At 30.5% G+C, this 17,173-nt stretch overlaps 1 protein-coding gene across 1 annotated transcript; it reads right to left on the bottom strand.

Annotated features, from left to right (window-relative positions):
- Positions 1-1,976: 1,976 nt before the first annotated feature.
- LOC123699862 (nose resistant to fluoxetine protein 6-like) lies at positions 1,977-16,494 on the bottom strand. Its single transcript, XM_045646904.1, has 13 exons — positions 16,150-16,494; positions 14,519-14,742; positions 13,572-13,783; positions 12,725-12,795; positions 11,989-12,170; positions 11,470-11,621; positions 8,977-9,145; positions 7,950-8,143; positions 6,727-6,871; positions 5,475-5,658; positions 3,726-3,868; positions 3,044-3,153; positions 1,977-2,774 (listed from the first exon to the last, which is right to left on the bottom strand). The coding sequence occupies exons 1-13, from the start codon at positions 16,451-16,453 to the stop codon at positions 2,675-2,677; spliced, it is 2,190 nt and encodes a 729-aa protein (XP_045502860.1). The 5' UTR covers positions 16,454-16,494; the 3' UTR covers positions 1,977-2,674.
- Between the last annotated feature and the right edge of the window lie 679 nt (positions 16,495-17,173).

The following is a 17,173-nucleotide window of genomic DNA, read 5'->3' as shown; positions in this document are numbered from 1 at the left end:
AATTACTTTCATTAACTTTTCCAAAAAGATAGTACCTACATTGGTACATAGGTACATAGGTACACATAGGTATACCTACTACTAGTTAAATGTATTATTCTGTGCTAGGTATGTACGTACTACTTTATATATGCCATAGTAATATTTTATAACAATAATTGATGAAAACAATTTAATCATAATATTTTCAATTTTGATAGAGATAGTTAGATACACAGAACTATATTATCGATATAGAAGGAAATTGAGCTGTGGTTAGTTAGTTCTTTAACAGATAAACAAGATATACGTGTGTGTGTGTGTGTGTGTTGTGCTGTCCTTGATAAATAAATGTTTCTTTCTTTCTTTCTATACCTATATCTTTATATATAAAAATGAATCGCAAAATGTGTTGGTAAGCGCATAACTCAAGAACGGCTGAACCGATTTAGATAATTCTTTTTTTATTATATTTCTTGAAGTAAGTACGAGGATGGATCTTATGTAGAGAAAACGTAAACATGTACCACGGGCGAAGCCGGGGCAGACCGCTAATATAATTTCATATTTTGATAAAAGCGCCATCTGTACTTAATTTCACATACTATCGTAGACATGACCTCCGTTGTAAATTGTCAATGTGCTATGCAATTTATAAAACTTTCTATAGATGGCGTTAATATAAATAAAATAGAACTTTATTTCTTTTATACATAATATAAACAGATTACAGACCTACGGTCTACATTATCAGATAGTAGATAGTAGAATAGAGGGCGCTTTTATATACAACTAGTGGTCCGCCCCGGCTTCGCCCGTGTTACATATTTCGCAATAAAAGGTAGCCTTTGTCCTTTCTCGGGTATCAAAATATCTCCATACCAAATTTCATGCAAATTGGTTCAGTAGTTTAGGCGTGATTGAGTAACAGACAGACAGACAGACAGAGTTACTTTCGCATTTATAATATTAGTATGGATGTCTGCCTTGCGTAAATCAAATCTCATCAAAAACATTTTCAAGTTAAATGTTGCCAAGAAAATTCTATAGGGCTTGCACTCTGAAAAAGTTAGTAGATCTCCTATAGAGCCAAGTATATTATCTGTGGTAGAGCCAAGCATTTCCTTTATTCCCTTTATTACATTCCCTTTATAACAACTACATTCCCTTTATTAACAACTAGCTTACCGCCCGCGGCTTCGCCCGCTTTGTCTAAAACCTAATAAATTATATACTAAAACCTTCCTCTTGAATTGTAAATCTATTAAAAAAAATCCGCATAAAAATCCGTTGCGTAGTTTTAAAGATTTAAGCATACAAAGGGACATAGGGACAGAGAAAGCGTCAAGCGACTTTGTTTTATACCTACTACCTATGTAGTGACTAGTGATGATGATGATGAAGTCTTTACGTTGCTCTACACTAAGTAATTATATCGTGGAATATTATACTAAGTACTAAGTAGGTCCTATGCACGTCCTAGGTATGTCCTACTCATATTTGTCGTATTGATTTGTGTGATCTTTCCGTTCTTTTTATTTATGTTTCTCCTTAATATGTATGTATATTTGAAAATATCTTTCCATTTTAACCTTCCCTGAACTTCGGCAAACATATTTTAAAACCCAAAGTACAGCCGTTTTTGAGTTTTAGCGAGACTGACGAAAAGCAATTGATTTTTTAGTTATGTAGGTACATGGATTTTATCTATAGGGAAATAAAAAGCTTTGCAAAATTATAATTTACGACAAAATGGTTTATAAAAGATATAAAATATAGTGGTCAAACGAAATTCCATGGGCAGGAGACTATTTCGACGTTAAAAAGTAGCATATTATTTCTCTTTCTAGCCTCCCAAACTTACTCAACTATCTCCAGACAAATAATTTCATAACACCGCTCCGTTGCGACTTGAAAAAAAAAACAAATAAACAAATAAAATGTCGTATTTATAATATTAGTAAAGATAAGGTTTGGTAAGGATAATAAAATGCCAATTACTTATTTCAACAGTTTAATACGAATTAAAGTCTTAAATTATACCTCGAATGTTGTCAATAAATTAAAATTCTTAACTTAACTAACTTATATTCTCATGTTATATTATATTATGTGGGATTTTGTCCATATGATAAGATTAACGGAATAACCGATATTGAAAAAATTTTATCTAAGGATAGATGCGGATTAAAAGTTTACAAACATTTATTTTCAACAACCAATACATAAGAAAAGGTAAAAACTGAACATACAACATTGAAAAGTTTTGGATAGGACTGTAGCGAGTTAAATAATTGCATACAGACTGACAGAAGAAATCTTTTAAAACTTTTTACCGTAGGTTCGTAGGCTTAATAATTTTTTGTGCTATTTTTACGGCCAAATTTTATTGGACAAATGGTTTTTGAATTAATTCATTGCAGTAGCCCTTTATAAGTATTATTGAAGTAGATTGTTTATTTTTTTGATCATAAATATCTTTGCTCAGACAAAAACTAAAATATGCAATCGATTGTTTGTTGTTACACATTGCATAATATATTATATGGAGGAACACTTATGGTATATAAACCTCTCATTTCATTTTGCAATAAATGAAAAAGCAGTCTTATATTATTATCTAGACATAACTGATGTCTGGAAGACTGAAAATTGTGATACCAAGGAATTATAATTTGTATTATTCCTGATGTTTTCATACTTTCGATGAATCGATTTGTACAACTGGCGGTAGATTTTCCTGGAGATGGCCGTTATTTTGTTCGTTTTTGTCTTCAATTGGTGATGATTTTCTGCTGCAAAAAGTAAAAATACAAGATGAGATTAATAGATAAAAAAATATACAAAGTACCAACCTATTATAATATCTTATCCTATTTCCAAGCTAGGGAATTGGTTTACATAATACATTACACAATAAATTCTTGGGTTCTAGAAATTTGGTGGCAGATTGATATAATACTAGACTAGATAATAATAATATAGATATAATTCAATAAATTTTAAGTGATGTGTTTTATATTATAAGATTAAACCTTATTTTAGATCAAAATACAGCTCTTACCTCGGCACCAACCAAGCAGTGACGAGGTTGTTGATCGGTGCTTCCACTAGCAGCCAAATGAGAAATGAGGCAATTAATCCTCCCACTACCACCCCTCCACTCATTGTTAACTGAAATATAATTCATAATTTAATTATTAAACACATGAGGACCATTATTTATGACCAAATGTAAATATTGCGACATTAATGTCTCTATATTCTATAATACGTCTGAATTGTAAGAAATTCGTTTTTAGGTTCTTAATTCTTATGGTTTTGTCTTCTAGACGTTTATTCATATAGTAAACTAGGTTTCCGCCCGCGGCTTCACCCGCGCAGTCAAAGACAAACCCGCATAGTTCCCGTTCCCGTGGGATTTCCGGGATTGTGTTATTTCCGTGTGTGGAATACGTCATTTTCCCGGGATAAAAAGTAGCCTATGTCCTTTCTCAGGTATCAAAATATCTCCATACCAAATTTCATGAAAATTGGTTCAGTAGTTTAGGCGTGATTGAGTAAGAGACAGACCGAGTTACTTTCGCATTTATAATATTAGTATGGATATAATATTATAAATGAAACTCCTTTCCTTTTTGGTTCTCATGCTTTTTATGAGGTATTTTTGTTTTCATTGATTAAACTTTTTATTTATCTCTCTTTATAAAACTTATACATTCTTCATAACTCTCTAAATCACTTACCATAGTAATATAGTCGTTATGTTGCATATTCCTGGTGACATAAACGTTTCTGGCGATCATAATGGAGTGGGTCAAATACAGTCCGTAGGCCAAGCGGCTGAGAGGCACCCACGCGCGCCAGCAGAAGAAACTTTTTATCAATGCTGAAAAAAATATACTTATTTAAGTTTAAAGCACAGAATACATAATAGTAGCTAAACGCTATCAGAAGTTAAAATTCGTCGATCGTTGCGTAAATGAAAACTAAAAGATCTCGATACTATCAATATCTCCTCTCTGTTAAATAATTGAATTACATATATTGAGCAAAATTTAATTTTAGCTTATTTAGGAAGAAGAGAAGCTAAGATACTGAAACATTATCCTAAAAGAAACTAAAAATTTACACCCCAGTTCCCACATCGAACAAAAGGCTTTATTCCGAACACATTTCGTCAAAATACGAGTGATATTTTCGAGCGTTATTTAATCCAGAATATATTAATGTGTCCTGAACGAAGTTCATCAAAATGCAGGCATCCCGTTTTTTACCACAAGGAAATCATGCAGGAGTTAGAGGAGATTGACAGTTAAAACTAAATGGTCCACCAATTCCTTGTTTAAGTTGGTTCCTCGGAAAGTGCTCCTTCACAAATTGCTTGCCTAGCTTCTCTGATATCTGTAGCTATAATGTACTCCTTGCATGTAAGTACTTAACTAAATACTTGTGCTTAAATGATGATGAGTGATCATTTTTATGATGGTATCAAGGTTAATAGATGGTGTCTATGATAATATATATATGCTATTCAAATCCCTTGACCTTCTCAAATATACCCAATAAAACATTTTACAAGACAGAATATAATAACTTTTCAAATCAGATAAAAGAATATGGTTATGGTAATTCAAAGTTGCTTTATATGGAACTTTAGCAAAAACGTAATTCTCACAGAGCACAATAGATAATTTATAAGCATTAATCTTAACGCCAGACAAATATTTATGTAAATCATAGCAAAGAGCCACTGTACATCAATTTGATGATTTTTGACACATTCCTAAATAACTTATAAAAGGTTAAGTAACTAGGAAGCTAGACTTTATATTATGTAGACAATGTTTGGAATGCTGATTACTGATTTCTACATCAGACGAATGAAGCTTATTCGCTCCAAGTTAAGAAATCGTAGGTGTTGTATAATCAGGTGCCAAGGAATAAAGCAGTGCGTATAAGTGTTTTTCCTTAAACGAGATAAGTGCTTAAGAAAATTTGAATTTTCTTTCAATGTATCAAATAGATACAGAGATACAAATAGATACCTCTCAGTTGAGACTTCGCTGACCGGAATGTGTGACGTCCATTTAAGTCACCCCCAACAAAAGTGTTCCGATTAGCTAATGAAAAAATTTGCACCAATCATAGTACTTTTTTGTGTTGGTTTTTTTTTGTTCTGATTTTATGAAAAGCTTTCTCAAGAAAACGTCGATATAGAGCAATTTCCAAAATACGCATTAGGTATTTGACTGATGATTATCCAAAACTTATCCAAAATAACAAACACATAAAGGACATATAATAATAATTAGTACATAGGTACAATGAAATGTTTATGAGTCGGTATGAATATAAAGTTAAAACACAACACATTATGTTCCTTCGATTAGTCACAATATATATGATTGTACTCGCCTCGAATTCTATAAAAAAAATTTATAGTAAGCTTTAATAGTAATTACGAGTCAAGTCGGGGTCCTTTCAATACTTACGAACATTTCCAAACGCGCAGCTCAAGATTATGAAGGAAATTCCACAGGCCCACACTGGTCGATTTAATGCTGCGTAGATTGCACTTTCAAGCACTGTGTATTGTCGCCATAAGTAGGGTGGTCCAGAAAACAATACCGCTATCATCAGAGCGATTCCAATGAGCATGCCTATTAGCGACCATTTCTGAAATAACATAGTTATAAATATACCAACAGTACCTCCATTTCTTGTAAATATTGTTAAATATAGTTTATTATAGTAAAGTCCCCTTCTCTTTTAATCAAATAAAGTATGGATACGAAACGAAACTATACGATAATATTAACTATTATAATATCTTAAAATTACAGTAGTCTTTCAAAAGTAGAAAAAATGTAGAGCTTTCCGTAGTCTTTTTAATTACACAAGTATACATAAGTTTAGGTAGCTAGCTACTAGTTATTATCACATTATTATAAATTCTGTGACATACCTAGGTACAATTATTAACTGCGTGGTTTTTATTTTTTATTATTGCATGAATAGTCACTAATAATATTGTAATAAAGGCATAATGGTTTTAATGTATGTAATAATTCTGCTATGACAGGCTTTTATATAAACATAAAAATCTTGATTTATATGTTAATCACTTTTATTGTTTATAGAGCCGGGGAGAAGTAGTTATAAACTAAAAGAAATATAAATAGGTAAGATTGATGTTAAACCAAAGAAATCCGACTAATTATGCTTGCCTGATTTCAAATGGAACAAGGCACTAATAAAAAACGTTATTAGCATGCCAATCAGTCATTGTCAACCATTATTAAAATTCTATTGAATATATTTTATTAATCGTGTTAATTCAAACAATAAACATGAACATTATTTTTTTATTTAATGGAATGGCATGGGAAATGGGAATGGCTAATTAACAGATGTAACTGTCTGCATTTCACGATATAAAATACTTTAAAATGTTTTAATAGGCATTAAGTATCTTTTTTTTAAACAATTTACTTATAAAATAAAAAGTAAATTGTTATAATAGTTGTCAAGATCCTAGGTAATTCGGAGCAGGTTAATTGTTAAACCTTTAACCAAACCAACAAACAACTTTGGATGCATATTTTTCATCCAACATCAAAGACAACGTTCAAGTGGGCTCTCTTAATTACATTTGAAAAAAAAATCACATTTACTTTTACCCCGATCATGATTTTGTATTGTTTGGTTGCAAAAACAAAAATAAGGCTTATTAAATTCACCTACCTGCGATATTCTTTTGTTTTTCATAGTGTAATATCGCACGAAAATGTAGCCGCTGAAGAAACCGATAAGATAAGCGGCAAACCTCGTGTGACTCTTGATGTATGTCAGGTGGAACTGCTTTTGCCCTCTTGGGTTGGATATGAAACTGTTAACATAAAAAGATTTTAATAATGGAAGATTTGTAATGAACTCCTGAAGTAAAACTTCTTGAGGCGTTGAGAGTAAAATTTCAAGGATGCGTCATGGCAATACCGTCACGACGGTGGCGATTTTGGTCTCTTTTAATCTTGCCAAAGAAGTTTCACTTCTGACACGTGTGCTCTGCGTACGCTCTTTTATTATAATGAATTTCATAGTACATTTAAAGAATACCGATTACTGAAACATGGGGTAATAATTATTTATAAGTATATTTATTTTCTCATCACAAAGGGATTGTACGTATACACTACTTTGTTAATCGGTAATACCTATGCGTCAAGTTTTTCAGAGCAAAAAATAAAAATACAATGATTGCATTATATTCCAATTAAAATCACTTATCAATTGCTCTAACATAAAAAAATATTGTCATTATCACGAATAGTTGGTGTTAAAATAACTTCCAATGAAAAAAAAAAAGAAAAGTCCTTTACACACGACAAAGGGTTCCATAATATTAAACGTAATTAATAAAAAAAGTAAAGTTAATTTTTATAGCTCATAGATATTTATGAATGACTAGTGCATGATAATCAGTGCCTACTACGTTGCGGAAAATTATTGTTCTTTTCCACTTATTAAATGCACGCAATGGTAATCGGGTAAACATCTTTTTTTTACCCACAAAGCAGGTAAAGGTGTTATGCATATAATTAACCAATTAAATAGATAATCAAAGGGTTTTGTCAGTAATTCAATTGACCGTGGTTTTACTAACTGTTTGTTTTTTATATTTTCCAAACACTCGTGTTTTTCTTTATTTAGTATTTTGGATAAATCTTCACGCGGAAAATGTTTCGCGAGGCTGCACTCTCTGTGTGGACTGTGGACCCGCCTATTAGTTTACCTTTCCTATTTAATAGTATAGTCAATAGTGGGAATACTTCCAACTTAAAATATGCTATTTTATAATGATACTAATTGCCTATTGAAATGTTTTGTCGCTATAAATTAATTAATGAAACCCAATAAGTAATAGAAGTTGGTAGAAGAAAACCATTAACAATATATTTTCAACTTACTCAAACGTGAAGAGTTGTATTGGAGGCAGATTATACAAATAATTGACGACGCCAGGAGATATAATGGCTGCAATAGATAACAAAACTGCGACTATTTGACCAGTCAATTTGTTTTTCTTGTACAGCCAATAAGCCAGCAAAGTTATCACGAAGTAATGAAAATCACACGGAATGTACCAGCTCACTACTATACACTGAAAAAAATACAAAAAATAAATAACACATAGGTACACTTTTACAAAAATAAAAACATATTGCAAATGTTGTAGAAAACAATATCTCACATATAAAATTTATAACTGTTTTATAATATCATTCAACATGTAATACATAAATTTAAAATAACGAGCCTATAAAATAGCGACCCAGCGCCTTGAATATTAATTTATTTAATCATAAAAATATTGTAACTTCTATATACGTTATAAGCCTACGTACACAATTAATTTATTATAAGTATGATTTATTCAACCTTTTAACACGTGTAATTTTTTACAGCCATTTTAAATATGGTATTTTTTTTTTTGTAAAATATCACTATTTATGTTTTTTTGTAATTTATTGTGAAAGTTTCATAACTTATCCATTTCAATTTTTTAATATCATGACATCACACTATAAATAACCTTTTTATTTATTTTTATATATTTTATTATTAAATATAGGTACTTAAATACGATTAAGATAGAGCTCGAAGTGAAATTTTAATTGATTAAGGGCTGATTTTTCAATCGTTGGTTAAAACTTATTCGTCGAATAACTTATTTAAACTACCATTTCTAAAATGTATTCTTCTTGCCTGTAATTGACAGTTTACAGGTGACATTTTAATATTATCGTGTAATACTTTATTGGGCGGGTAAGTTTTAACCAAAGACTGAAAAATCGTGCCTTATACAGCTAAAGCTATAAGCTTATTCGTTATATAATTACGATTTACTTAGAGCCCTTACAGTTCCTTACTATTATGATATTCATTAAGCAACATCAAAATTACATATAAATGACAAAAATAAAAGAAACTTACGATATTCTCGGTATCGAAGTAATTGCTGATCATAAGTAGACTAGCCCACCAGTTCTTTCTGCACTGATCTGTGTCCTGACTCACAGCCGTCTTCCAGAGAGGTCCAGAACCGGTGTACGGGTACACGGAACAAACGTAAAATATTGTCACTGCATATGCCACTGCTAACCTAAAAAAAACGAATTAAGAACGTGTTTAGTTTCTTAGAACGTCGCGTCGGTTGAACGTCGTTGTAAGTTAGAGTATTTTCAAATGTAGAGACGCAAGTTAAGTTGTAAAATAGTTCGGATTAATGTTTGCTTAGAAGTGTTACGAATTTTGACCTTCGGAAGTTTTTGGAAATATGACCTTAAAAAGCTTCTTACAATTAATACCTACAGCACACCCCGGACACTCCATACAAAATTATCGTTTTGACCACAGTTTTGACAGTCACACTGTAGAGACTGCAAATGTGTGTGTTAACGCTTTATGGTTGGCACCTTAGGTTGGCACATTTGTGACTAGCGTAAAAAAAATTCGCGTTTTTCTGATGAAATACATCCGTAAACAGCACAATATCTAACCATTTTCTACGAAAAACGATAATCACAAATCCAAAATAATAAAATTACTTTAAGTCAATTTGATTAATGTTGTCAATCTTCGTTGCGTATCGTCCTTGCAGACAAATACGGACCATTTTCAGGCTGATCGTGCGGGGAGTGTTTAATTTTGGCTGGAGGCGGAGAGTGTCCGTTCTGTAGCGTTTAGCTACTATTATGTATTCTATGCCTACAGTTTACGTAAATGTTGAATAGAAATAATTTGATTAAATTTCAATGACCCTTCCACAGGAAAAAAATAATATAATTCAATTTCAAATAAAAGTTTGATCAATCAAAATTAAAAGTTTGACCTAGAGATACGTTATGATATTATGTGATATTCAGTAACCCGTAAAGGGGCAAATAAACTACCTATTTGAGCATAAATGTTTACGTCAAAGAGTTTTTATTATACAAAAATAATGTTACTATGCGTATTAAGTAGCAACATTACGTCTATAAATTAATGATGTAATTTAAACATCGATTCACAACATAAAAAGGCATAACAAACACACATAAATCAAGATTATAACATAGGTAATTATGACGTACTATGTATTTATTATTATGTTCAAGTAATCCCACGTTTTATTATTTACTAGCTGCTCCGCGCGGTTTCACCCCCGTGGCTCCACCCCTGTTGGTCGTAGCGTAACCTATATACCCTATAGCCTTCCTTGATAAATGAGCTATCAAACACCGAAAGAATTTTTCAAATCGGTCCAGTAGTTCCCGAGATTAGCGCGTTCAAACAAACAAACAAACAAACAAACAAACTCTTCAGCTTTATAATATTAGTATAGATTTCATTGTTTGAAAGGGTTGCAATTTAAAAACTTAAATGCTCAAGATCACCTTTTGATTCATCTTTATAATCGACACTTTCCCATTCATATCGATTACAAAGGTTTTATGGGAAACAAACAAAGAAAAAAAAAAATTTGTGCGTGTACTAGAGTACACACGTAAGAAGTGAAACTTCTTTATACGTCGAATGATTCGACTCGAATCACGCGTGGTAGGGATAAGAAAAAGTTGGCGCGTAACGCAAAAATGTCACGCGTAAGGCGTAACGCAAAAATGTCACGCGTAACGCAAAAGTGTTACACTAAATTTTTGTCCAACTCCGATAAAGAAGTTTCACTTCTAAAAATTGTTTAAAAATAACTATTACTATTTATCACCATTGATATAATTAGTAGATAATAGATATATACATATATTATACACTAATGTTCTAATACAAATTTTATTTTTTTTAAGTAATGGCTGTTAATTTGATTATAATCTATTATCTACATCATTTTAATTATACTCAATGTCATGTTAAATATATATGGAGCCGTCAATTTTTAGGAAGTTTCTATGTACTACCAACAAGCCTTTGTTTTTTTTTAGTAAAAAAAAATGATACTGCATTAATTTGTATAACACTATTAAAACATGCGTAAACAGATAATAACGATGGCAAAAATTTTGTGTATAATATTATTTTTTATGTACATTTAAACGTAGTTTCAGATTACAAATACAAAAAAAATCTAACGGTAAAGTAACTATTACCTAAAACTGGTCATATAATCTTTAATGAGATGCAGGTAACTGTGTTTCTTCTTTACAATGTAATTTTTAGAGTCAAAGTTGCTTGTTTAGATTTCAATTCATACTTTTTATATTATGATCTTACATCATTTAGGCTCAGGTTTATTTTAGAGATCAACTCTATGTAGGTATCTAATAAAATACAGTCCGTCATATATGCTGCTTTCCCGATTTTCGTTCTGATTACACCAATGGCTAGCCAAGCCGATGAAACTTTAAGTATATTATTTGTTAAGCTTAAGAAAACGCTGGCGAAGCAGCAGTGTAAAGCAAGTTGTACATAAAATAATGTGTAACTAACCTGACATATCTCTTCAAGAAAAAGACTGGTAGATTAAGGGGTCCTTTCACCTTCGTTATGATGTTGGCAGTCAAAAAGCCAGACAACCAGAAGAAAGAGTCCACCATGACGTCATCGTGCAGTATAAACATACCGATAAAAGAAACTATATCCTGAAAGTTTTCATGTTAAATTAACCGAATTAAGTGTATAAAACTAGAATGATAAAATACTTTTTGCGACTGAATGAATTCTATATCCGCGAGTTAATCGGGAAAAAAATATAATGATCGATGTTATTTAAGCATATTGTAGTACCTTTCTAACGGTGAAAAAAGTTCCGAAAATATAAATAACAAACAAAAAAAAACTTGCGTCTTTATAATGTAAAGTATTTTTTAAGACGCGGACGATACATACAAGTTTCTTAAGAAATCTAAAGAATCTTAAGAAATGGTTGAAAGGATTATGAACGAGTTGTTAAATAAATGATATAATCTTGCAGAAATATAACACGCTTTAGTAAATTAAAAAAATTACCTCATCCACTCTGTAACCGTTGCTGATTGGGCCACCATTTGATATTCCAAATTGATGACTAACTACAATAATGACCATTGTGAAAAATCGTATCCCATATAACACTTCAATACCTTCTTTCTTAACTTTCAATAGATCCATTGCATTATTATTAAGGTCAAATGCTTTTGTTATTATATTTCCTAAAATAAACATATCAAGGTGAGCATGTCATACTAATACTTAAAGTTTTAATTATGTATTGTTTTGTGGGTAATATTCGAGACTTGCTACAACCCGCGACGTCACTGCTGAACCAGTGTACTGTGTATCTTCTAAACACGATTAGCCTTCAAAAGGAGACTAGAATATCTATATATGTATTAGATAGATATATTATATCTTAAACACTTTCGCTTTTAAACTAAATAGTAGCAGGTTTTAGCAGGACTCTACATATTACTAAACAAATTATGACATTGTAACTAATTGTTTTTATGATAAAACATTTCTGGTTAATACCGTATATACCTAGTTTAATCAATACTTATATTATAAAACTGAAGAGTTTGTTTGTTTCTTTGTATGTTTGTTTGTTTGAACGCGCTAATCTTAAGAACTACTGTTCCGATTCGAAAAATTCTTTCTATTTTAGATAGCCCATTTATCGAGGAAGGCTATAGGCTATATTATATTATCATCACGCTAAGACTAACAGAAGCGGAACCACGCGGGTGATAAATAGTATCATACTTACTGTAATTACTATCTTTTTTGTTTAATATGGTGCTAATCACACAGACTGCTATTATTACACCAAAAACACAGCTGAAAATAAATTCAATTAAATTAGTAAACGTTAAAACCCCATTAATTATTAATAAACTTAAATAACAGACGGATTATACCTAATATGTTAAAATTACCGTATTATGATAAATGATTAAAACATCCGCAAACGAAAAACGAATATACCTTGTAATATGAACTTTGGCAATTGAAATCCAAGCATCCGAGAAAAATACTATCTTTTGATATTAATTTTGCCTTTAATTAAGCTAACTGTACAATAATTAAAAATAAATAAAGAAAAAAGTGATTTATTTTAATATTAACCTTGTAATTAATACATGAATATGAATATTCATATTATATATTCATATATTTATCTTCAAACGTGTAGAATTTCTTAAAAAAATAGAGGACGTTGGATTTTTACTTGAAATAATTTATATTGTAAATAACACAGTTTTTGTACAGAAGTCTTTTTAATAGACGGAATAAAATATAGAAGATAAAATAAATATATCATAGAAATCGTTTTCATTCTTAAACTTCGCATTCGTCGTAAGGGTTTGTTGAGCAACATATCTCTAAACATTGTTGATGATACGAGAATGTTGCTCGACACTTTGTTCCACTTTGTCCCTCCTCGGGCAAGAACATGTCAATTGTCAACATGCAAGTGCAACACGCAGTGTTGCTGAATTGATAGTAACTCCGCAACACGTTGATTTTGTTGCTCAACAAATGTTTATCATAAATACGAGTTAGCCTACAAATGCTTAAGCTTCTATACATATAAATTATGCAAATATACTCACAAAAAAGAATAAAATAGACCATCGTAATGCACAGGTTCGTTGGCCTTGTCACAGCTGTTGACAGCAACGTTTGCCTTTAAACCAGCAGCTCCCAAATGGCTATGGGCTAGGAGTATACCCATCAGACGCACTACAGATTCTTTTTCGCAGATATCAGGCACACACATACCCCATGTGAGCCGGTTTAAAGGACGCAGAAAGTAGGATTGATGCTGTTAAAATTGAGGTTAGATTAGTAAATTTATGTTGCGTAGTGCACAAATAATATATTGCCTAATGTATTGATTATTTACTGTTTACACTTAATATTGTCGAAGAAATAACAAAGGCATAATAAAGGATTATTGCAATTTAAGAGAAGATTAATAGTTTGAGGAGTTTTTAATTTGTTGTTGCGATAGATTTTATTTTTTCAAACGTTACATATTATTTGTGTTGTCTATTTAAATTCTAATTAACAACTGTACCGTGATAATATTATGCTGACTAATATGAGATGCATTTGATAATTGTAGAGTTGCAACAATAACAACTTTTTAATTAATTCACAGAGTAGTTAGAACTAGAAGTAGAATGTTTAATAGAAATGATGATTTTATGAGTCACTAGTTATAATTATAAACATTATAAAGAAGGTAATAACAGACCGGAAATAACTTATTAGTTAATTGTTTTTCTTTAAAGCAAACTTCCTCTATATTATTTTGTGTATAAAATAATTTAAACATTAATTAAGGATATTCACAATTTGAAACTAAATTTTAATTATCTCAAATACCGTTAAAATAACCATTTTAAACTTATATGTAAAGCCTTAATTTCGTTATTTTTTATCAATACGCGTAGAGCACTTGCGTAAGGAAAATTTTTAATTGGGAGTTATATAGCAATGTCTACAAAATGCAAAATTTTTAACTACAAAATTTATTAAATAAAGCTCGACCTACCTCCAGTAAATTAAGAGCAGATTGATAAGGATCATACGGATCGTGATCGCGTTTCTTAACACCTTTATCCGTTCTCTCCAGAACGATATCTGCCAGGCAATACTGAGATCTGAGCTCCTCATGATCTTTGTACCACGGAGCGTCCATACATTCATCGTAATTGCCGAGATGGAAGCGACTGCCGTAGAGTAAGCCTTGAGGTTCTGATGCTATGGAGTCCCAGTCTGTTAAATATTAAAAATTAAAATCTAGATAGAAAAATATACTACTGAATGTTTATTTGTTTTTTTAAATTAGTGTTTATAAGATTGAATGTTTTTAAATTCGGTAACAGATTTATATCTGTAAATTCTGAATTTACAGAATTTACAGATATAAATCTGTTACCGAATTTAAAAACATTCACAACAAATCTTATGATTTGTTCTGTTCAATTTTAATAAAAGATAAAATTAAGAACTAAGGATTTACTTTTGAATATAATGAAATAAGATACCAAATCTAACAGCAGTATACAGTTTAGTACAGTAGTTTGCCATGAAGTAAGTATTAAGGGTATACATATAAAAGGTACATACATGGTGTACAAATATTGAAGTTAGTTAAAACTTTAATAATAATAATAAATAAATCTTTATTTTGCCAAAAACATTAACTTTACAAAAATATGTGCGCTGACTCTTGAACTAGAGTAACTCTGTGTCTCAAGAGCCAGCGTTCCTCCTTATAAATACAACTACATAAGTACATTTTTAAGCAAAACAAAAACAAAAAAACATAAAACTGTTTTCAATTCCAATAGTCTAAGATCCCACTGCAGGACTACTTCGTTCACAGTTTTTTTGATGAAACCAAAATTTTATGTATATTTATAATTAGAAGAATATATATATTCAACTACATTTCCAGTCAAAATTTGGTCGCAAGCATTTTTCATTAATATACATCATCTTTAACAGCCAGCAACCCTCATTTGCGGCTGGATTAAATAAGGCAACCATACATATAATAAATAAAAGAAAAAATGGATTTAATTTGATATAATATTTAAAATAGCATTTATATAACATGTGTAAGAATTAGAATAACATTAGATTTAACAAACAAAAAAATATAGGTAATTATAATTTAGTTCTTATAGTTGCAATGTTAAAAATTAAACATTACCTACAAGTACATAGTTACTTATGCAGTAAATGATTTTAGTTCGAAACTAAAATTTTTTGGTTATTAGAATTTATATTTGCAAAACAAGCAGAAAACAAAATAATAAGATGTACCTATAACGAAAGCTTTATGTTGCAACCTTAATTAGGTCACATGTATACGGTCTAATATATTAAATGTTTGTTGCAATAAATTCACCAATCTTCATATTGAAATATTACCTAATTACGAAATTTGCTAGTTTCTACTGATAATCTAAAAATGTTTCATAATTTTAAGCATTGCATATATGCCTCATATCTAGAACGCAAAAGTAGTCGCTTGTATTGATAAAATACATTTTAAACACTATCTTTTTATTAACATAACTCTCTCATACTTATTATATCCATTATACGATGTAAATATAAACTCTTAGTTAATTAGCAGAAATAAAAAAAAAATATTAAAATATAAGTACTTACTCCACGCAGCCCATAAAGTGAAATTTTGCAAATTCCGCAATAACGACACAGTTCTATTCAAACACGGTTGTTCTTCCTCAGTCCAATTTTGATTTTTCAAAACAAACAACACATCCTCCAAATATACGTAACTGCCGTTGAAAAGAAAAGTTTTTTGCAATACATTTTTCCCATTTCCCTTTGATTCGGGCACTATTTGTTTTTCTCTTATCGATGTATCAGTATTTTTTACGGGCACAAGAACGGAACTATACGCGACGATAAAATTTAACGAAATAATTAAAATTAGCGCCGTTCGCTGCATTGTGTCTTTCGGTTCGAGATATCTGTAAACTGAAGCTACGCGGAGAAGGTCTCATATTATAAAAGGATAAATTGCATAATTAAGTCAGACAATCTTAAGAGTCATCAGTAAGTATCAATTACGTATGTACCTATTTTTTTTAATCCTGAATGTATCGGTTAGAAGCTTAGCTAATTAAATACTACGCGGCGTTGTTCTTATTTTTCCATAATTTTTCTACTGTGTTCTTAATAAACAATGGATTTTTATTGCAAAACATGAATAATTATAATATTATGTAACATTTACATAAAATATGCTGTGAAAATATCTACTGTAAACACTTTAATTTTATAATTTCGAGGAATGCGCAAATAGATTTTGACGTTTTTGACCAAATACCTACACCTCAATGTTTCGTATTTATTTTTTCAACAGTAGTAGTAATGTTATTGTAGGTTATGAAACAATTTAGATATAAATCAGTATTTACATACTTTAGCATTATTATTATTTACTACTCCAGTGCCTAATTCATGTTATAGGACTCAAAAACATCGATAATCTATTTGCATATGTTTAATTGGAATATTTTGGGACCTGTTATAATTAATGAAACCTAAGTATTTTAACATGGGTATTATCATGGACCCAATAAATATTTAGATTATATTCGTCCATGGTATTATGTAGTTTTATAGCATTCAATTTTTTTATAAATTTCAAATTTTTACCCTCGAC

The sequence above is a fragment of the Colias croceus genome, chromosome 18 (genome assembly GCF_905220415.1).
Source record: "Colias croceus chromosome 18, ilColCroc2.1".
In the NCBI taxonomy this organism is placed as follows: Eukaryota; Metazoa; Arthropoda; class Insecta; order Lepidoptera; family Pieridae; genus Colias; species Colias croceus.
The sequence above is the reverse complement of the archived record's forward strand: the minus strand, read 5'-3'. Positions and strand labels throughout refer to the sequence as shown.